The sequence below is a fragment of the Hydra vulgaris genome, chromosome 09, assembly GCF_038396675.1.
Source record: "Hydra vulgaris chromosome 09, alternate assembly HydraT2T_AEP".
Lineage (NCBI taxonomy): Eukaryota > Metazoa > Cnidaria > Hydrozoa > Anthoathecata > Hydridae > Hydra > Hydra vulgaris.
In genome coordinates, this window is record NC_088928.1 from 51,395,112 (window position 1) to 51,419,738 (window position 24,627).

The following is a 24,627-nucleotide window of genomic DNA, read 5'->3' on the forward strand; positions in this document are numbered from 1 at the left end:
GTAAAAAATTACGCAATTTTTTTATTTTCATTTTATTATATATTTTCAGATTTTTATTTCCTGTTGTTTATTGTTAAAGGCCCGAACAGTGCATTTTTAACCCAAAAGAGTACAAAATAAGCTATTACTTATTAATTTAATTTAATTATTTTAATTAAAACCATATTTAAACAATTGAATATAGCGGGTGTTTTTTTTAGAGGTATAGAACTTTGAAATGGATTAAAATAAAGTGTTTTTTTAAAAATGACATGTTTTTGACTTTATTCAAAAGATAATGTTTTGGCATTATAATTTACATATGATTTCTGGCATATGACCGCCACGGCTGATTCGAACGTAATCTAACCTGGAGGTCCAATTTTGAATCACTTTTTCCAACATTTGTGGCCGTATATCGGCAATAACGCGGCAAAAGTTGTCCTCCAGGTGGTCGATCATTTCAGGCTTATCAACGTAGACCAGCAGCTTCACATATCCCCACATGAAAATAGTCAAGCGGCGTTAAGTCGCATGATCTTGGTGGCCAATTCACGGGCCTGGATCTTGAAATAACGCTGTTACCAAACGTTTCCTTCAGTAAGTCAATAGTGGCACGAGCTGTGTGACATCTTGCGCCGTCTTGTTGAAACAGCTCCTGCACGTTATGGTTGTTCAATCGAGGAACGAAAAAGTCAGTAATCATGGCTCTATAGCGGTTACCATTTACTGTTATGTTCTGGTCAACATCGTTCCTAAAAACATACGGACCAATGATTCCACCAGCCCATAAAGCACACCAAACAGTCAGTTTTTCTGGATGTAACGGTGTCTCAACATGCACTTGAGGATTGCCTTTGCTCCAAGTACCGCAGTTCTGTTTACGCAGTTCTGTTTACCGCAGTTCAGTTCATCATTACGCAAAAACTTTTGACGTGAACGGACGTGCTTTTGTAAACTAAATTAAAAATGGCTAAATTTACCGTTTCTCAAATTAAAGACCTGTTAGATATTCATGAGAATACTTTGTTAAAATTATTTAACGAGAAGTTTGATAAAATGGAAATTAAGCTATTAAATCTTCAAGAAGAAAATACAAAACTAAAAAAAGAAACTAATGAACTAAAGAAATCGGCGGAGTTTCTTAGCGAAAAATATGAAGCAATTGTTCAAGAACTTTCTGAAATGAAAAAAAAGCCAAACTTAACATCAAACCAAAATGATATTGCAAACGTTGTTGTCAAAGACAAACTAGCTGAGTTGGAAGACAGAAGCAGAAGAAATAACCTAAGGTTTACGGGAATTGAAGAAGATGAAAACGAAACGTGGGAATTGAGTGAGGAAAAGATTCAAAATGTTTTAAAGACAAAACTTGGATTTAAAAGTAATGTTGAAATTGAACGGGCGCACAGGACAGGGAAAAAAAGTAGCGATGGAAAAAAGTACAACAGAACCATAATAGTTAAATTTTTAAACTACAAAGACAAAAAAACTGCGTTGGATAACTATGTTCAGTTAAAATTGTGGAACGATCAATTTTACGTAAATAAAGACTACAGTGAAAGAACTTTAGAATTGCGAAAACAGTTATTTAAAGAAGCAAAAGATTTGAGAGCCAAAGGTAAATATGCTAAAGTTGTATATAATAAACTTGTAACGCGCGACTTTTAAGAAATTCTTTTATTTTAGAGTTATTGATTTTATCTTTATTATTTATTTATTTTTAATTTTTATTGTTTTTAAATACAAAAATGGATTCAAGTCGCTCTAAAAATTTTGACATTTTTAAATTTAATGATTTTATACTTAACAAAGAGTCCGATCCGGATCAAAGTTATTTTAGTGAAACAGATGCTTTACAAAGCAACTGCAGCTATTTTTATACTTTTGAAATAAAAGAATTTCTTGAGCGTGATAAATTTAATGCAATTCATATAAATATAAGAAGTTTTAAAAAAAATTTTGAAAATCTTTGCAATAGTTTTGAGGAAAATCTAACTATTTTTAGTGTAATTTGCCTAATTGAAACCTTGTGTAGTTCTGCTGACTCAAATTTAGATAATAATTTTAAAATACCGGGCTATAATTTAATTTCATTAGGGCGGAAAACAAACAAACGCGGCGGTGGTTTAATTATTTATGTAAAAGAAAACCTACGGTATTTTGTTAGGCATGACATGAGTATTTCTGACGTCAATATAGAGGTTTTAACGATTGAAATATTAGGCAATAAAACTAAAAATATTGTAATTAGGTGTTGTTATCGCCCACCTACTGGCGAAATTAATACATTTAGTTCATTTTTACATGACGATATTGTAAATAAAATCAACCACGAAAAGAAATTACTTTACATATTAGGTGATCTGAATTTAAATTGCTTTGAGTATCACGTCAAAAAAGACATTAATGGGTTTTATAATGGCCTATTTGAAAATGGAGCAGTTCCTCTAATAAACAAACCAACAAGAATTACTCAAACAACAACTTCCTTAATTGATAACATTATAACCAATGATATTTTTAATAATTCGCTTAAAAAAGGCATTATTAAAAGTGACATATCTGATCATTTCCCTATTTTCTTTTCAATAGATATTTATGCGAAAATTTTATTTAATGAAAAAAAATCATTTAAAAAACGACTTTTTCATGTTTTGAATTGAATTTTTCAATGTTTTAAATTGTACAAAGCAAAAAATGTTTTTGAAGACATTAATTTAATATACAAATCTTTTTTTAAAATTTTTTATGAAATTTATGACATCAATTTTCCCAAAGTAGAAATAAATTACAAACATAAAAAAATTAAATCGCCATGGATTACTAAAGGTATTCTAAAATCATCTAAAATTAAACAAAAACTTTATATTAAATATTTAAAATTGAAAACAACTGAGAGTAAGACCAATTATAAAAATTACGTAAGACTATTTGAACGCCTAAGGAAAAATTCAAAATTAATATATTACACTAATTTACTTGAAAAATACAAGTTAAACTCTAAACGCACTTGGCAACTAATAAACGAAATTACGGGTAACACTAAAAAAACATCGCAATCTTTGCCCTCAGTTATTAAAGTAGATGATAATTTTATTCTTGATCAAAAAACAATTGCTTCCGAATTTAATAAATATTTTGTATCTGTAGGACAAAACCTAGCCGAAATAATTCCAAACCCTAAAAAATCATTTAAGGCAACATATGACCCTCTAAACTCGTATCTAAATTTTTTTGATTTGTCTTTTGAAGAGTTTGAAAGTGCTTATAAATTGTTAAAGTCAAATAAAGCAGTTGGTCCAGATAATATCAATGGGAACGTTATTATAAACTGTTTTGACGTTTTAAAAGACATACTTTTCCAAATTTTTAAATGCTCTATTAATCAGGGAGTTTTTCCTGATGATTTAAAAATAGCAAAAATTATTCCTATATTTAAAGAAGGAGAAAAAACTAATGTTAAACACTATCGTCCTATTTCTATCCTCTCTGTTTTTTCTAAAATTTTAGAAAGAATTTTGTACAACAGAATATACAATCACCTTTCATCAAACAAATTATTATATAACATGCAATATGGATTTAAAAAGAATAATTCAACAGAGCATGCAATTATTCAGCTTACAAGAAGTATATCAGACTCATTTAATAATTCTAAATTCACATTGGGAGTATTTATTGATTTAGCGAAAGCGTTTGATACCATTAATCATAAAATTCTTTCTAAAAAATTAAAATGTTGTGGTATAACAGGCAATGTTTTAAAATTGTTAAAAAGTTATTTAACTAATCGCAAACAATTTGTTTACGCCGATGAAACATTATCATCAAATTTGTTAAATATTTCATGTGGAGTTCCTCAAGGATCCATATTAGGACCTCTACTTTTCCTTATTTATATTAATGATTTATACAAAGCCTCGGATTTAATAACAATTATGTTTGCTGATGACACCAATTTATTCATGTCACACAAAAGCATTCCTACTTTATTTAGTTGCTTGAACATCGAGTTAATCAAAATATCTGACTGGTTTAAGACTAACAAATTATCTCTTAACATTGATAAAACTAAATGGGTTCTTTTCCATCCTCTTATCAAAAAACATAAACTGCCAATTAACATGCCTCATCTTGTTATTGACAATATACAAATTAAACAAGTAACAGTAACCAACTTTCTAGGTGTTTGTATAGATGAAAATCTTACATGGAAAAGTCACATTAAAAACTTATCAAGTAAAATTTCAAAAAGTATAGGAATATTGTACAAAGCAAGAAATGTTTTAAATAAACGTACTTTAGTACAATTATATCACTCATTTATTCATTGTCACATAAACTATGCAAACATTGCTTGGGGTAGTGCAAAGAAAATTAAACTTAAACCTCTTTATTGTCAGCAGAAGCATGTAGCACGTCTCATATATTTTAAAGACCGTTATACTCATGCCAAGCCTCTATTATTTGAAATGAAAGTTTTTAATATAAATGAGCTTAACATTTTTAATATTCTTTGTTTTATGTTTAAATGTAAAACCAATTCATCCCCTATTTCTTTCCATAATTTGTATTCATCGAAAGATAAAAATAAATACATTTTGCGGAATGATAATTTTATAAAGCAGCCCATTTTTCAATCAAATCTCTTTAAATTTTGTATTGATTATCGCGGACCATTCTTATGGAATAAAATAGTTTTAAAAAATTTTACTAAGGATTTTATTCATCAAAGTAACTACTTTTCTTTTAAACGAAAGCTTAAAGAACTCATTTTTACAATTGAAGATGTAACAATATACTTTTGATGTATTTTTTTTTTTTTTTAGTGATCTTCCTTTTTACCCCCTATTTAACTACTGAATTATATATGCATCATTAACAATTGTAATTTATAATAATGTATCTTGTATTTGTAACGGAATATTAAGTTTCTTACTTCGTTAACTTATTTCTTATCTTGTAAATATTTTATAAATTTTAACACGATCATTTCTTAGCGGTACTCGACGACAAGACCGTATGGTCTTCTACGAGTTCCCGCGTTCTTTTATTATTTAATAACGATTATTATATATATATATATATGTTTTTATTATTATATATTTGTATTTTAAATATTGTAACGAAATGCTTATTTATAATGTAATAAAAAGAACAAAAAAAAAAAAAAAAAAAAGTTTATTGACGTAGTCATTCAACCAAAAGTGAGCTTCATCGCCAAACAAAATTTTCTTATGAAAATCGAGATTGACGGCAATCTTGTTTTGGGCCCATTCACCGAATGTACGCCTTGCTAGGTGATCACGTGGCTTCAATTCTTGCACAAGTTAGATTTTGTAAGCACGCAAACCATAATCTTTACGCAAAATCTTCCACAAAGTGGATGAACACAGTTCCGATTCCTGTTCACGATGCCGGATAGACTGATTTTGGTCTTCCTCTACACTACGCTCTACAGCAGCAATGGCTTCTTTAGTACGTACTGTACGACGTCTCTGTGGGTGCGTATTATCATGTAGAGTAGAAGTGGTGCGAAAACGGTCTACAGTTAATCGAATTGCTCTGATGGACAATTATGTCGATCGTAAAATGGACGTAGTGTTCGATACGTATTTCGAACAGAACTATTGTTTTCAAAATAAATTTGCACAATTTGGAAGCGTTGTTCAGGCGTCGTCTATTCATGCTGAAATTCCAATTTAAACTAAACACAAATCAGTTGACAGCTGACAAAATGGCCGCCAGTTAAAACAGTGTTGTTAACTTCATGTTCTATACCTGTAAAAGAAAACACCCTATATAAATTATTATTAGGTTAAAAAATATAACTAAAAAATCAAACATAATTTGTGAGATAATTACAATGCCTCCAAAATGTCACGATGAAAATCGTGGACAAGTTTGTGCAATTTGCTTTTGCACAAGAGGAAAAAAAGCAAACAGAAAGGTTACTAATACACAAGAGGTGGATTTGAAAGCTTATTTGGTGTCAAGCTATTCATTGCAAGATCCAACGTTTCCATCTGGGCTTTAAATTGACTGTAGATTGGACTTAAATAAGGTAAAAAATGGAGATTCTACAGGCAATCTAACAATTTCAAAAAACTATGATCCAGAAATGAAAACTATAACAAGGTATTTATTTATTAAATTGTAACTTTTATTTTTTAATATTTACCTAATTAATTGTTATAGAAAATCTACGTTTGGAAAATTAATACTTTTCAAGGATTTGCGCAAAAGGGGTAATTATTTTGGGGACTTTTTTTTAACTTTCATTGCTTTAATGCAGTTTAGGTTTAGAAATATAAAGAGTAGCCGGAGGAACTGAATAAGGTTGAGGAGTAGGAATAGAAGGAGGTAGAGAAGTATATGTTGTTTATTTTGTGAAGAACTTTTAATGTAATGTTACAAGTGGTTGTAAAAATAACGTTAAAAATTGTGCATCAATTAAATTACAAACAAATATATAACATTCTGGGAATAATGTGGTATATCAAAGTTAACAACTATTAATAAATTTAATCAACACGAATGTTCCCCTCCCTAATTTCTGTAGACTAATTTTTAGTTTACCTATAAAAATAAACTACTATTTAACATTTATCTGTTTTTATCAGGTCTTTGGAAAGATGTAAGTGTAGAATTTGTAAAATTGCTAGCTTGAATGGTCTACAATGGAAATTATTTGACAACCACCTGAAGAATAAATCTAATAATTCAAGATTGTTTCCTACACGCAACTGCTCACACTGCTTTGCCAGTATCTACAGGGGATCAAACCACTCAAAAGATAAGTGTAAACTAAGATTGTAAAAATTGGCAAACATTACAAACCTAATTGATCCAGAACTGACTGAACAGATCAGCTATAAAACAATAAAATCAAAGAAAGGATCAGACAATTCAGTCATCTCCATTACGTCTCCTAATGGTGGAAAACCTTTGATGCTTTTGTTGGAAGAGAACGACGAAACAATACTTAAGGGATTTCTGCCTACAGAGAATGTCTCTATAATACAACAAGAACCTAGACTGACTGATTATCAAGTTATTTCAGTTCTGAAAAACTTGAGACTTAAATGGGGATGGAAATGTATTGTTCCTCTCATAAAGGAGGCTATGAGGGATCAGAAAGGTATCTTTGGAAAGTTATTTACTCAGGAATTAACTACATTTCAAGATTCTAATGGGAAAGAAATAACCATACCATTTATCTTCTGTTCCAATATTTTGGAATTTATAGAAAAACTAGCATATCTTCGGTATTCATAAAAATTTTGGTAGTTTTTTTTTTTAAGATTTCATATTCATTATTTTAATCTAAAGGATGAGAATTTATATTATGTATTAAATTGTAAAGAACATCCTTTCTTAGAGATGGCTTCAAAATTCAGCCATGATATTGGAAAAGGGCATCTGAAGGTAACTGTTACACTTTATGGTCTAGATGATTTAACATTCATTAAACCTTCTATTAAAGTAACTAGGAAAAGAGGTATTGGTTCAGATAATTTTAATCCTACCATGCTTTTAACTCATGTGCTTATTTGTCAGCATTCTTGGAGGTTTGGGAGTGATAATTTATAAAAGACATTTCTTCATCTAGATATATGCACAAATACTCTAAGGCTATCCCAGAGACGTGGTGGCACCTAAAAAGCAGGTACGAATTTCCAGAAGAGGGGCCCGGTGAAGGCTTTTAACGTGAGAAAAATAACTGATCAAAGAAAATTATATTTATACTAAAAAAAATTGTAATAAATAAATAAATAAAGAAAATGTGGAAATTGGGTCAATTTCCACATTTTCTTATGTTTAACTGACAAGAGAACACGATGCCCAACATGCTATGATGTCAACCGATTTGCTAGACGAGTTTTGACAAGTTTCAGTTTGCTGAAAACTCTCTCATGCTAAATTTGTTGGAATTGAACTAAATATCTTGTATAGAACTGCAACAGAATGGAATACAGCATCTAACATAGTTTACAGCATAAAATTGTAAGTGGTGAGGAAAGAAGGCAAAGTTATGTTATCCTTCTCAGCAGCCTTTCTGTAGATCTCCACAAAATCAACCATTTCAGTAGTGAATTCATTTAAACTTATACCAATTTTGAATTTTTCAAGCACCGATTGAATTTTTTCTTGTGAATTAGAGTTATGAAAATTATGACTAATATCTTCACTCATATTCTTCAATAAAAGATGTTTATGCTTTCTAAAAATTTCCGCTGTAAAAAAAATTTGTCAACAAAAATTGCAGTTGCTGAATCCACTAGAGTATAAAACACTTCTGCCAGCCACCGATCTTTAGCCTGAGTAAGTCGCTCAACTTCTGTTTCATCGAAGTCCAGTCGTTTTCTTTCTGCGAGTCCTATTCTCAACAAATTTTGCTGTTCAAGCTGAGCTTCAGTTGCAACTTTAACAGTATATAAAATAGCATTTTGGTCAGCACTGTCCCTTGTTACTTGAAGCTTTTCCAGTGATACATCGACAGAAATTATAGCAAACAAAAAATCAAGTGTTTTTCCTTGAAGAATTTTATTTAGGGGACCCAAGATAGTAAAAATTTCTTTGAAAAGACATAAAGTCACAATTGTTTCATACGACTGAAATCGGGATAAAAGACCTTGTGCTTCACTTCGAATATACATTTTAAGTTTCATGTCATTTGAAATTTGTTCAAGGCAATCGATTACTGCCTGGTATAGTGTTAGCAGTTAGTCGGTAGCATTTTGTAAGGCACTGAAACGAACGCTTTGGGTAGCAGCCAGTTCAATAGATTGATTCACATCCTCAAGAAGAGATTTGCACTTCTCAAAAATATTATTTCTTTTCCTTGAGCTTCCGCATAGAAAAGTCTTTAGTTTCTGCACATTACCAGGCTTGTTTTCTGTTCCAAAAAAGTGAACAGAAACAACAGAAGATTTTGCACAAACTTTCATAACCAGATTTGTTCTATTAGATCCACAATAAATATTTGTTGCCATGGAAGAACACTGCCTCAAATGTGTTACAACTCCTTTGTTTATTCCTTGCTGGCACCATCAAAAGACATAACGGGTGATACGGAAGTTATCGGACAAAATAAAAACGTCAATAACTTATTTATAAATAAAAAAAACAAACTACTATTATATTTTTTTTAAATAAAGCATTTATCTTTTAATAAAAATATATTATTTTTTATATGAAAAAACACCACCATCTGCAATTGATCTCAATTTTGGTCTGACGCCTTTCATATGCGACTGTATAAAGTTTAAATCAATTTTTTGTAGTTTTAGCTTAATGCGATCAATCAAAACTTGTTCTGTTAAAGCTTGCCAATCTCCCTCATAAACCTTCTGTGCCAAATGTCCCCAAAAATTTTCAACTGGTCGTGCTTGAGACACATTTGGGGGATTGGATTCTTTATCAACGTAATAGACATATTGGTCTATCCAATTTAGAGAATCTTTAGAATAATGAGAACTTGCTAAATCTGGCCAAAATAAATAGCTGAATTCTCCTTGATACTTGTGAATAAATGGAAGAAGTCCTTTTTCTAAACATTCATTAATATTGATTGATGAATTGATCAATATTAATGAATGAAAGTAATAACAAAAACTCATTAAACACACAATATTATTTATTAAACATATATTAACCATATTTATCAATTGATTGATTGATGAATTGATCGCTATAGCCTTATTTATTAAACATATATTAACCATATTTATCAATGTAAAGCAAATGAGTTCATGAATTTTATATATTTATTGTTTTGAACTTTTCGATAACAATTTTCTCTTTTTTTTTATTGATAGGATGGTTAATTTCAGATAAAGAGGAGACATTGTTTAATCGTTCCTCACTAAAATGGTTGTTTTCGGTATTCTTTTAGTTTAACAATACATCTGCCTCTACCTTTTGTTTCAGCCGCCATTGCCTTAACATATCGTTCTCTTCTTTTTTTTAGCCTTGATGTTCGTTGTTCAGCTGATTCATTTGTTCTAGCTCGAAATTTCCGTTTTCTTTCTCGAGCAAGACAATCGATCGTATTCAATTTCCAGATTCTTTTTTATATTTAGCTTTCTTCTTTATATTTCTACGTTTATAAGATATTTTTTTTATTTATTTACTTTAGAAACACTAATTATTATTTTTAATTACTATTTATAAGTAAAGTATTAAAACGTTACTTTCTCTTTTACAGTATAAAATCTATCAATTTCAGGTCAACAACGTTTTTTGTTTTTATTATTCATCAGCGGTATTATTTATTTACGCCTAACAAAGTTTGTTGTTTTTTGTTTCTTTTAATTACTTTTCTTGAAAATTTCTTTTATTTACGCTAAACTAAAGTTTAGCGTATTTCTTTTATTATTACCGCTGACCTAGTATTTGTTTTGAGCAGACACCAAACAAACAAACAAACCGACGTGAAAGCAAGTTAAATTAAATGATGTAAAAAATGCCCTGATAGAAACTTATAGAACTGAAATAAATTTTTTCTGTTTGAGGATTGGGGGCCCAGTTTCCTGAGCCAGATTAAGGGCCCAGTACAAGTCCTCGTACTAGGCCACCACGTCCCTGGGCTATCCTAAACTTTAATGCTAATAATATTTATTTATATAGTATGCAATTTTATGTTTTTTAAATTGTTATACCTATTTCAGTTGAACTTAATTGTAAACTATATTTTGCATTTCTTTTAAAAAAAGATTTTATCTCTTCTTTTTATTTTTAGTTTATTATTTTTACTAGAAAATGTATGTGAAAAATCTAACTTTTTTTAAAACTAATAAAGGTTTTAATAGTGGCGCAGTGGTTAGAGCGCTTGCTTTATAAGTAAAAGATCCATGTTCGAAACGAGCTTTGGACATATTTTCGCGTCACGGTAAGGAAGGAGACGTGAACTTCCTGGTTAAATGTACTTCCGCGGTGCTCTGTGACAAGACCGTTAGGTCTTCTTGGGGCACCTAAATAACAATAAAAAAAAAGCTCGACTTAAGAGGAATTTGCAAATTATTTACTATCATTAAACAATTAAAATGTTTATATTATAACTTACGATCTAAATTTTAAGTATGCCAATTATTATTATTTTTTAAATAGTTAGAGATGGTCCAAAAACTTCGCATCGCTAAACTTCACTAATAAATTAAAAAAAAAAAGATCAAAAGTTCTCCCTCGCATAGATAAAATTTAGATGCAAAATCAAAATGGCCGAAAACTTTAATAAAAGTCGCCGAGTAAAAGAGCTTAAGATCTCCTACTTCAATTTTTAAATTTATTTACCTTTGCGTAACTTATGTAGGATTTTTTGTAAGGGATCGTCCATTAATTAGGTAACGCGAAAGTGATCTTATATATAAAAGACAAAGGATTAAAAGTTTTCCCTTGCAGAGTCTTTATTTAAACCAAATATATAAATAACCTACCAAGTCCAACGAAAACCGCCGCGCGGTTTTCGCTGGACTTGTTAGAAAAGAGCAAATGGATTTCGCTGCACTTGGTTGAAAGAGCAAATTGATCTCCTACTTAAATTTTTTTTAAATAAGTTTTGCGTTGAGCAATTTTAACTAATAGAATGATCGAAACAAATAATAGAGCTTTAACTAATAGAATGATCGAAACAAACGTTTTAATTAAAAGATTTGTTTCGATCAAAACAAACGAAAAAATATTTAATTAAATTTTCAAAATCCCAACTTCTTTATCAAGCCCAATATTTAAATTTTATCACACAATTAATTTAAACTTTATTTATTACATGAATATTTTAGTAATGATGTGTCTACCACATAACAGCAACAAAAAAAATTTAAGCTTTATTGTCATTAGTGGAGTCGATTTTTTAGGAAGCGGAAAGAAATTAAAGTGACAAATCTTATATTTCTATATAAAAAATTTTTTATGTACATAGAATAATTGTATTTATTAGCGGACAATTAACCACTTGATTTTTATAAAATTTCTTTTTTTATTTACAACAGCAAATAGCACATGACATTTTAGTATCATAAAAGAGAAGGAAACAGTTCAGTGAATACTTGATCAAGAGAAAAATCTGTGTTACTTATATATTCTTTATCGGTATACTTTTTTGAGTCCTGAAAATCATCAACACTATTAAGAAGTTCCTCAAGATCATTAATATAACTAAAGTCTGTGCTCTTTTTTAAATTATTTGTAGTGTTTTGATCTATTGATTGATTTAGATGTTTATTATGTGAAGTTTGAAACAAACAAGAGTAGTCCTGAAAAATATCATTATCTGTTTTTATAGTATTAAAGGGTTCATTGACCAAGTTTTGGATGTCTTGGCAGAGATTAAACAGTTCATTTGTATCTTCATCAGACAAGCTCGAAATATCGGTTTTAAATTTGTCCGAAGAAGAGCTTCTACTGATTTGTAAGTCTTGGGTGACATCTGCTGCAAGTTCAATTTTCTTTGGAGCATTGCCTTTAAAAATTGCTCTTGTTTCAGTTCGCTCAAGGATGTTAGGTAATTGGTAAGTCTGAATTAAATTTTAAAAATATGTATAAAGCTAAAGTTAGAATAGTAGTAGAAATTTTCATTTATAATTACAAAAATAAAAATTTATAACTATCAAACTTATAAAATATGGTGTTTTTTTTTAACAATTTAAAAACCATACCTCGGATTTGCAATCCACATCGTGATCAAGGAAACAAGGAGTGCTTTTAACTTCTGCTGCTGAGAAACTTTAAGCAATGCATGCTTACTAGGCACTTCTTCTTTCTTTATCACAATTGAATTATCTGAGACACCATTACATTGAGTGTATGTGTGATCATTTTCAATTTTTATTCCCATTCGAACTCTTAATTCTTTGTTTTGCTCAATGAGATAAGCCATACTTGACTTAAGTTCTTCATTAGACTTTTTAAGTTCTTTATTCTAAATAAATGTGTTGTAAATTTAGAAAATAGCAAAAATTATATTTTTAAATAATAAAAGTTAAAACTTACTTCATTCTCTAGCCTGCTGACTATTTGTTCAAGCTCAGTCATTCTCTCTCTTTTTCTATCTCGAGCCGATTGCGCTGCCACACGATTTTTTAACTTCCTAATTTTAAATAGTTTTAAACCCATTTAAGCTTACTTTATACAACTTAAACAGTAGACATTAATTTTAAATTAGATATTAATTACTAATTTTTATCTAAAACGCATCTTAGTTATTTAGCAAAAGGTCTTATAGTTAACACAGTCATTGACATACAAACTTGGTATTTTTTAAAGTTGAAAAGCAGTAATTAAGCTATATAATCTTGATCATTGCTGTATATATAATGTTGACAAAATTGCTTTAACAACCATCAAAAACCAGTAATCCTACAGTTAAGCAGCCTAAAATAATTATATTTTTGCGCACTTGTTTGTGAAAACTTAAAAATATAAAAGATTTATTATAACTATTATTTTAAACATTTTGTTATGATTAATAATAACTATTATTATTATAAATATACAAATAATCATTATAAATAATCATTAGTACCATTTATTATTATTTTTTGAATATACATTCTTACACCCTTCTCTGTTTTTTAATGATGAAAAATAATATTATTTTAAGCTGCTTAACTGTAGCATTATCCAAAATCTAGCAATATTTTTAGCAGGTAGATGAAGTTAGCAAGTAGGAAGAATCACAGGAAATTAAAAAACTTCTTGGCAGACATGTATTTCAGGCACCCCTTTTAGTAAGTTCGTAAAAAATGTCTTATACGAAACAAATATTGTTGAAAACCATACCCTAACCAAACCCTAAACTTGAATTTTAGGATTAGGTTTAGGGTTTTGGTTAGGATATAGCTTTCAATAAAATAAACTTTAAAGTTATAGTATGATTTTCAAAAAATGTTTTGCATAAAACATGACTCGTTTTTTACGAACTTACTAAACGGGGTTCCTAAAATACACGTCCGCTAAATCCTTAAAGAAAGCAATAAGGATCTTGATTGATACTCTAATCAAAAATGAAATTAGGTACATGAAAATCCACTTTTACAGAACGGAATTTTGAGCTAAAAAACTGTGCCATGTTTTTTAGATTTTTTTTTTAGTAAGCAAAGTGAAGACATGTTTAGTTGGCAAACTTTTTAGAATTTGATTTCAACATTATTATTTTTAACAACTAAAATAGTTAAACTTTATTACTGTTAAATTTATTAATTAACTGGATGGCTTTATTATTGAATTTTTTGATGTCTAAAACTTTGTTGTACTTTGGGCATGAAATTAATGTCAAAGATATGCTTTTTTTTTTTATACTTATCTTTTTTTTATTAAGTTTTTCATATATTTATGCACTTGCCAAACTTAATTAATAAATTTTTTTACTGTTTTAATACTGTTTCCTATTTATTAAAATTTTGAAATGAAATTATTTACCTCACTTTAATATAAAGTTATTAAATGAATTTTAAAGTCTCCAAACTTTATGTATATAAATGTAATGTTATGTAATAATATGTAATAATGTTATATTATGTAATATGTATATATATATATATATATATATATATATATATATATATATAATATATATATATATATATATATATATATATAAATGTTATATTATGTAATATGTATATATATATAAATGTTATATTATGTAATATGTATATATATATAAATGTTATATTATGTAATATGTATATATATAAATGTTATATTATGTTATATGTATATATATATATAAATGTTATATTATGTAATATATATATATATATATATATATATATATATATATATATATATATATATAAATGTTATATTATGTAATATGTATATATATATAAATGTTATATTATGTAATATGTATATATATATATATATGTTATATTATGTAATATGCATATATATATATATAAATGTTATATTATGTAATATGTATATATATATGTTATATTATGTAATATGTATACATGTATATATGTATATATATATATATATATATATATATATATATATATATATATATATATATATATATATATATATGTATATGTATAAGGGGTGTATATATATATATATATATATATGAAAGCAATATTTTTAAAGTCTTAATGTAGATTTTTATTATCCGCCTTTTCTCTTATTAATTAGAGCAAATCAGGGATGCGGAGTCACAAAAGTCTTAATTTTAATCCTATCAGTAGTTCAATCATCAAGAGCTCCTGGATACCAAAAACTAGGATGAAGTAATCTTTTTGTGACTTTCAAATCTGAAGTCCTTTTTTGGACTCCGCATCCCTGGAGCAAATACTTTTAATGAAAAGCTCGTTTTCTAAATATTAACTTACATCATTCAGTTTGAATTAAAACGATTTCATTTATTTTTTATTAAGAAAGTTTTTATAAAGCCATTACTTCTAGTAATTAGTAAATTTTAAGCAAATGTTTGTACAAAATTAAATTATATAACATTTCTTATGTTGAATGTTTATTTATTAAATGCTTTATATTTAATAATAAACTTGTTTTTAATTCAACTTCAATGTAAATATAATGAAACATTTTAATAGTAAAGAATAACTGCAATAGTTTCGAATCAATCAATTTTCTCTTTTAATTCTTATTCACTCAAAGTTTATATAAACTTTTTTTTATTAAACTCTTCAACTTTGTATAACCAATAAGCTTTTTAAGCAGCAAACAATTGTGAATGATCTTATAGCTAAGGCTAAAAAAATTGTCACACACTTTCACCATTCTTCATCCTCCATGGACATGCTACATGAAATTCAACAACAGCTATTATATATGTATATATATACATATATATAGCATTTATACAAGATGTATATAGCATATAGCATTTAAACAAGCTATATAGCATTTATACAAGATGTAGTTATGAGATGGAACTCAACATTTTACATGCTGGAAAGGTTAGTTGAACAAAAAACCTCACTAACATTATTTTTATTAGAAATCAAAAGTGCAATGCCTCTAATCTTACAGAAGACCAATGGTGATTAGCTGAGACGCTTATCTTAGTTTTAAAGCATTTTAAGGCGGCTACACTAGAGATGAATGAAAACAGGGCAATAGTGTCTCATATTGTTCCATTTATAGTTTCAATGGAAGCGTACATAGCCTATGCTTCAGAAAATGCAGGTGAAATAAAAACTATAATAGAAGAGTTAAAAAAAGATTTTATTTCAAGATTTTCCGGCTATAAATATAATAAAAACATTTCAACAGTTTTAGATCCACGATTCAAACTGAGTAATGTCATATCAGACGAGGAGAAAGAGACTATAAAGTCAAATATTCTAGAATACATCAACCTAAATAAAACGGATATTACAGAGAGCTTTATAACTACCGACAACTTAACTCAATAAGATGATGAAACAAACGCTTCATCTGAATCAACCCAAGTATCTAGCTCTATACTCAAAAAGTTAAAAATGGCAGAAAGTATATACAATTTTTTATCAAGTTTTAAAAACACCACTTGAATTAACAAAATCAACGAAAGTGAAGAACTGTAAAAAACTTTTAACAGAGGCAGAAATTTATTTTGAGAAAAAGGAAAAAAAGTAAGTTGTAATAATTTTAAAATAAAAACTTTGCTAACATTTTGTTCTTGTCTACTTTATATTAAATTATTAAGAAAAAAACGTTATTCCAAATTATTATAAGTTATTATATAAATAATAGTTATGGAAATAAAATAATATTGATAATATTCATTAATGGGTAATATTTTGAACAATAAAAATTAGAATTTTTTATTATAGTTTTATTTTTTACTTACTTACATTTCTTATAGAGTTGATGAAATAAACTTTTACTTAACACTGCCTAGTCTGCCTGCATCAAAAAGAATGCCCTCATAAATGGTGGGGAAATTACAAAGAAACATGTATAAAGAAACACTCTAGTAGCAATAATATTTTAGACGTCTCATACCTAGCAAAAAAATATTTAGGAGCTCCGCCTTCTTCTGTGTTCAGCGAAAGATTGTTTAATACTGGGGGAAATATTTATGAATCGACAAGGTCCCAACTAACTGCAGAATATGGAGAACATTTAGCTTTTGTGCATGCGAAATGGAAATTTTTTGGAGAAATGGAAACAAAAAAATAGATTCACAGCTTTATATAACATATTTTATTACTTTTCATAACATAAAAATTTATATTTCTTTCTAACATAACACAATTTGTTCTATTATGCTTAAAATATGTTATACTTTATGTTTATATTTTTTAAATTTGCATTTCTTTATTTTGAACTTCCCTCTTTGTATAGTTTGGATCCATAAGTTATATAATCAAATAAAATTTAAAAAGTTTTCAAAACAATCAGCATCAGCTGATGGTTATCAAGGCCGATGCCAAAGCATTGGCTAAATGATTGATGCACCCCTAATATATATAGTATATATATAATATACATATAATAATATATATGTAATAAATGTTGTAATATTATGTATAAAAATGTTATGCTTTATTATTTCACTATTTAGTCTTTTGCTCTCATTATTCAATTATAGATCTTTATTATGCTATATGTTGTTGTGCAGATTTTGTGCACCCACAAAGTTTTTTTTACAGTTATTTATATTTTCCTGATTGTTTCTTGCTTTTTATTGAGTCGTGATTTTTTCTATAGACAATTTAGAACAAATAATGAGTAAATAAAGTTTGAGTTATTTTAGTTAAATAAACATTTTTTTTGATATAAGGGTGTGTTAAAAACATATACCATGAGCTTTACATTTATATTTGGTGGTTATCCAGTATTAATAATAGTTAATTAAAGTCATAAATATTTACAAAAACAAGTCATTTTTGATACTAGGGTGTATCAAACATGTCTCATACATTTTGGTGGTTAAATATAAATTTATAACAACTTTTTTGTATATTCAAAGTACTAATGTCTAGAAAAAAGACTTTTTTCTGAAAAAAGTGTTGAACTCTATCTCTCCTTCTACCCCCTGGATGTTTAACTCTATCTCCCCCTCTACACCTGGTGGTTGGCAGTCAACATAAATTGTAGCCCACTCTTACACCAATTTTTTGATATCAAGATATTTGTATTTAGATAAGTATTTTTTAGCTTTAATAGTCATAATTTTTTGATAAAAAATTATGACTATTGGCGGAGGTATACTTGATTCACAGGGTTAGGGGAGGGTGGCATATCTTGGTTGATTTTAATTTAAAAATGGCTAAAATAAGTCATTGTTTTATTCTCACCATAATCAAGTACACCTCCGCCTCATTTTTATTCATTATGTTTGGAATTGCAAATTTCTGTTTCTTTCTAAGCTAAAAAAAACTTAATTTTGACCACAGTTTCTTTAACTAATCCATATATCAATATATATAATCCATATATAGGTTGTTTAGCATTGTAAACAAAAATAAAAAAAACCCACCTGAATAGCTGTTGAAACCCTCAAAGAAAGAAAGATAAATTTGCAATTCCAAACATAATAAAATAAAATAAGAATGAGTTATTTATTTGTTAAATATAACTTAACATACTTTAATAATATTTCTTGATTAAGAAAAAGTACTTTTTTTAAATTTTTTTTACGTGTATCCAGGTTTTAGTGTAAATCTCAAGGTTTTTTTTTAAAGAATCTCAAAGGTTTTAAAAAACAAAGGTTGGAAGGTCTGTATTTGGTAAATAACAAGTTTAAAAAAATGCTTTAAAAAATCATTCTCAAAATTAGTAGAAAAATTATTCATAAAGTCGGAGAATTATTAGTCATAAAATAAACATTTATTATAATAGATATTTTGAAGATAATTTACCAAAGATTAAAAATATAAACATTATTGATATCCATTACCTTCGAATCATTCGTTCTTGTGGCGTAAAATCGTCTAGTTTCCTTCTTTTACGACCAGCTTCTTGACTGGCTTCTCTCTCATCTTCTGCGATGGAACTAAATATTTTTTCAGCGTCTACATTTGCGAGGCTAAATATACTAGTTTTGAGGAAACTTGTATCCAGCATTTCTCACTATCTAAATTCTAATTTAGTCATCTAAAACGTTTTAAAATCAACGCCATTTAACAGCGCTTTACACCGTTTATGAGTTGCAAAGCTTCGAAATAAAATATATATTTCGTGTTGCTTAATGATTGGAAGACTACCAATGACGTCATATTTGAAACAAATTAAGACATAAAACAACGCGGTTACGACCAATACTCTCCATCGCATAGCTTAAAACCATAAAAACCTAAACCATATTTCGTCTGACTTAACACGCCAGGTTTGGAAAGTCAGACGAGAAAACTTTAGTTGAAAAATCAAGCAGAAAAATATTTTTTAATAATCTTTAATAATAGGGGTCCTCAACTGCTTTTGTAAAAAGTTTAATGAAATATATGAATAAAAAGAAATTTAATTTATTTCTCACTTTAAAACATATTTTTATCGATTTTAATGCTACTGTAAAAACCTAATTTGAACTACACTTAATTTTTTTAAAAAAGGTAGAAAATAAACCATAAAACTCCCTAAAACTACTCAATATTTCATTGTTTTTTTCTAACATCAAAGTAAAGCCACAGGAACATATTTATTCCGGTAGATTGTAAAATGCATTAACGCAAAACTTAAGTTTTCTCGTCTGACGTCCCAAAGTTCACGGGAATAAAAAGTCAGACGAAATATGAGGCGTTGCGAACGAAAGGGGCACACCAAACAATTTTCGAAAATCCTTTTTCTTTAACCATTTTTTACTTTAGTCTGTCATCTACAATATAACACAAGATCAACGAGTCAGTGGGCCTCTTTCTGACTGAAAATCCCTTGTTATTTACACGTGATAAAATCTGGATAAACACACTTTGTAACGAGTAAAACGTTCGTCCGAAAGAGGCACAGTAACCAAGCAAAAACCACCAACTACCACAGATGGGGAGGGGGTGTAAACTCTTCTACCACGTGGTAGGAAAAAGTGTAATTTCGCGCTCTTACTCAAAACTTATTTTGGTTGGTGTGCCCCTTTGCAAATTTCAGTCTAGAAAATTCAAACGCGATATACTCAAAACTTGATTTTGGTTGGTGTGCCCCTTTTGTTCGAAACGCCTGATATCGTCTAATAAAAACCCAAAAAACTATTGCTTGAAAATAGTTAATTAAATTATAATGATACTAAATGCCACTAAGACACAAAATTTAATTTTTTAGAGGTTAATTTGCAAGAACTCACCAATTTATACGTCGTTTTCCGAGACTTATTTATTTTATTTTATCTATTGTTAAAATAGATTTAAAAGCTCGTTTAAAAAACTCTAGCTCTAGTGTCACTTATGAAATTGATATGGGTAAAAACATTTCATATCTTTAAGATATTTAGTAACTATTTACAACATTCTTGAAAATAAATTTTTATTTTATATTTTCATTACTAAGTTTTTAAAAAAGCGTCCTAAATTGATTTTTTTAAATTTGTTTAATTACGAGTTTAGTTCAAAAACTAAAAGATTCCATTAGATTTCATTATAGTTTTATTTTCCTGTTGATAGGTATGATATATATTTTATATATATAGATATATATGAAAGCAGAAAAAAAAAATCTGTTTCCCCAATTTAATGTAAAGCCTTTTAAATAATTTTTCTTCCTGTTTATGATTATAATTGCGTATTAATTAACGAACAATAGTTGATTGCTTACATTCATCACAAAAATAACATATATAGTTCCTATCGGTTAAAAAACTTGGACTCAAGCAGATCGTGCTAACCCAAGCACCCAGTATTATTGGACCGACAGCATTTCACTTTAGTTAGCCGAACTGCATTAGATTTGTTGTTGAGCCAATAGCATTTTGCTTTAGTAGGCCGAACTGCATTAGATTTGCTATTGGGCCAAAAGCATTTCACTTTAGTTAGCCGAACTGCATTAGATTTGCTATTAGGCCAACTGCATATTACGTTAGTTGGCGCAACCGCATTGCATTTGCAGTAGGACCAACTACATTTTGCGTTAGTTGGCACAACTGCATTGGGTTTGCAATTAGGCCTACTGCACTTTGCATTAGTTGGCGAAACTGCATTCGGTTTGCAGTTGTACCAACCACATTTTGCAATAAATGGCGCAATTGTATTGAAAATTTAAGTTAGGCCAAATTTATTTTGTGTTAGTTGGCTCAACTGCATTGGATTTGCAGTTGATCTAACAGTATTTGGTGCAACTTTATTGGATTTCCATTTCGCTTCCAGCTTTTGGTATTATTTGGTTTAACTGTGTTGATTTGGCATATATATATATATATATATATATATATATATATATATATATATATATATATATATATATATATATTTATTTATTTATTTATTTAAACAACTTTAAAAAATATTCAACACAATAGAGTGCTCAATGTTCTTAAAAGAACAGAGCAATTATATTAGTAGTATAAAAATCACTTAACAAAATTTTTTTCCATTTAACACTGTGTTTCATCAACAAAGATTCATCAGAAATGGATGATCAAATTAATAAAACCTCAATTTATACCAAAAATTAAATTACAGGAAGTTGCAAATGTCTTAACTACTGTAAATTTTCACACATTTGTGGAATTTGCTGACACTATTATAAAAAGAATTCTTTAGAAATGATTACTTATGCTATTTTTTTAAAATGTTTTTTTAAAAAGGGTAGTTAATGTAAATATTATTTGAACTCATTTATTTTTATAGTTTTTTAGGAGAAACTTATTTTCGTGCCTACATTTAGAAATTAATTCCGATCTTTTATTTAATAAGCATTCTTGATTTGCATGTGTAATTATTTCAAATTTTTCTTGTAGGCATAGTATGCATTTTTTGGAAATATTGTTATATGCAGGCGCTGTTTTAAGGATAGACCAATTCAGTATAAAATCATCAATATTTTTTTCTTTTAATTCCCATATATATTTTGACAGCATGGTGTCTTTTGAATACTTTTTATTCTTGAAAGATTGCTTATGATTGGCAAAACGTTTTTTCCATTCACCCTCTGTTATGCCAATATATTGTTTATCAGGTACATTCTTAGAGGAAACAACACATTTATATACCACATTTTTTGATAAACAACTTCCACTCATTGGACAATTGATTTTTTGTTTACAATTACAATTTTCTGTAGTTTTTCATTTAGGATTTCTTTTTTGTTTAACAAAGCCAATAAGGTCATAATATCGGTCACAATAAGGCTTTGTTAAATAAATAGGTCTTGGGTTAATCTAGACCTAACAGCAAATATAATACTGTGGCTGAAACCTGTACACACTAATTTTATATGTTCTAATTTAGATCGTTTATTTCTAAGAATTACTTGCTCCAAAAAAAAAGTCGATGACTCCGGAATATCGCTGGTAATATCTTCAAACATTCGACTAGGTGAGGAATAATTGGTATTATCAAAGACTTATAATTAGATGTCCTTTCGAATGATTGCTGATGCAGTTTTTTAGATTTGAAATTGTGTTTTCTCTTTATTTTTGCTTTTTTTTTCATATTAAGTTTGGTTAAGAATATTACAATGATTGTCAAAAAACAAATGAAAGTTAATCTGCCCGGTTTTTCAGTGATAATAATTTTATTACCAAACTTGATTTCAATTGTTAATCGATCTGTTATTTAAATTACGTTCAATTGTTCTGTTATTTAAATCTGGATTTTCGCAAATACTTTTAAACTCTTCCAATAAAAACTGACAATCATCACTATTTTCATTGTATCTAAATATTTCTTCCATCGAATTGTAAAAAAGTATTAATGTACAAAAAAGTATTACAGTACAAGTCGTTATGAGAAATAACCAAACGTTTCAACTGCAAAAACCAGATGAAATATCGTTAAAGACAAACTTAATTTAATATAACGCAGGCCTGTAGGAACAAAAATTATATCAGGGAAGGCGGGGGGGGGAGAGGCAATACTATTGGGTAGGTCAAATGGTAGTTGGTCCAAATTTTTTTGCCAAAGGAACTTACGCCAAAAATACGGATGACAAGTTAGATCCTTTCTATCCTTTTTTTACTTTTATTTCTTAATTTGTAATCGCTTACTTTTTTCTAATAATTAACTTTAAAACTATTTATTTGAAAAATAATTGGGAAGGGCAAATGCCCCTGCTGATCCCCCGGTTGCTACATCATCGTGGAGGAGGCGTTGCAATGATATACTGGGACAACTTAAATATCAGACCACTCTCGTTATTGTCTACCTGCCTGTCTTATGAACGTATATCTGCTAAACTAAATCTTTTCGTTAAAATTTTTTTCGTTTTGCTAGCGCCATTTACTATCAAAAGAGCTTTGGTTCAAAAATGCCAACTCAAAATGGAAAAATGTAGCGCACATCAGTACACAAATGTCAAAAGGAGGTAAAGAAAAAAGGGCATTACGTGTCAAAGAGTCAGAGCTAGCTAACGACAAGCACAATCTAAAAAGACTATTTGTATATATTAATAGTAAACAAATAGTGAGCAATCAAATACTAGCCTTTACCTCAGATTCAAATCAAATGAGCAGTGATGGAATATCAAAGGAAGACGTTCTGAACAACTAATTTCAATCAGTTGTTTCAAAGGAACCACTGACTCACCCACTAAAACCTTTTGTATCCAAAACAAATGTTTTACCTTTGATATAACAACTGACCAAAACATTGTTCTCAAACACCTAAATATACTTGATGGAAATAAGTCAATGGGCGAAGATAACATTAGCCCGTTTGTTTTAAAAGCATGTGCCACATCAATTAGAGTTCCTCTAACTTTGATTTTTCAACTTTCAATAAAATCTAGAAAGGTTCTATCATCTTGGCTCAGAGCTAATGTTACATCTATATATATAAAAGGTAGCAGAATAGATCCAGCCAATTAAAGACCGAAATTGCTCACTTCTGTTTCACGCAAACTAATGGAAAAAATAGTTAAGTCATAGTCTATCATTTGGTAATAAAAAACTGCTTTCCAAAACTCAACATGGTTTTATTTCAAAAAAGACTTGCATCACAAATCTTATAGAAACAATGGACTTTTTGACTCATAGCAAATCAAAGAAAAAACCAGTCGACCTAATTTTTCTTGACTTTGCAAAGGCATTCGATAAAGTTTCGCATGTAAGACAGCTGCAAGAGCTTGAAACGTATGTTATAAATGGCAATCTTCTAAACTGGATAAAAGCTTTCTTTACTAACCGCAAGCAGCGTGTTATACTCGGAGATTCAGACAGGATTGATGTAACTAGCGGAGTTCCCAAAGGTTCTGTGTTAGGACCAACGCTCTTTGTCATACTTGTTAATGACCTGCCAAATCATGTCAAATCAGCCATTTGCAAAATGTATGCAGATGACACAAAGCTCAAGAAAGTTGTCAAAAATGATGAAGATCAAGCAAGTTTACAATCCGATATAGACGAGATTGTTAAATGGAGGCAAACCTGGCGAATGGAGCTCAATGTAAAAAAAATTTAAAGTCATACATGTAAACTCTGGAACAATAAAAATTGATTATTTTATGGATGAAATCAAAAATGACGGCACGACCAATAGAGTAGTTTTTGAAATCATAAATTCCGAAACAGATCTCAGAGTTCTAATCTCTGAGATTCTTATATATGCT

The 24,627-nt window shown here is 28.7% G+C and overlaps 2 protein-coding genes across 2 annotated transcripts; one reads left to right on the top strand and one right to left on the bottom strand.

Annotated features, from left to right (window-relative positions):
- The first annotated feature begins 1,730 nt into the window (after positions 1-1,730).
- LOC136085560 (uncharacterized) lies at positions 1,731-7,575 on the top strand. The gene is made up of 4 exons (XM_065806880.1): positions 1,731-2,535; positions 2,674-4,221; positions 6,836-7,123; positions 7,364-7,575. The coding sequence occupies exons 1-4, from the start codon at positions 1,731-1,733 to the stop codon at positions 7,573-7,575; spliced, it is 2,853 nt and encodes a 950-aa protein (XP_065662952.1).
- A 4,279-nt stretch (positions 7,576-11,854) lies between these two features.
- On the bottom strand, positions 11,855-19,152 carry LOC100198653 (X-box-binding protein 1). Its single transcript, XM_065806009.1, has 4 exons — positions 18,839-19,152; positions 12,976-13,072; positions 12,642-12,904; positions 11,855-12,500 (listed from the first exon to the last, which is right to left on the bottom strand). The coding sequence occupies exons 1-4, from the start codon at positions 19,003-19,005 to the stop codon at positions 12,263-12,265; spliced, it is 765 nt and encodes a 254-aa protein (XP_065662081.1). The 5' UTR covers positions 19,006-19,152; the 3' UTR covers positions 11,855-12,262.
- Positions 19,153-24,627: the final 5,475 nt, after the last annotated feature.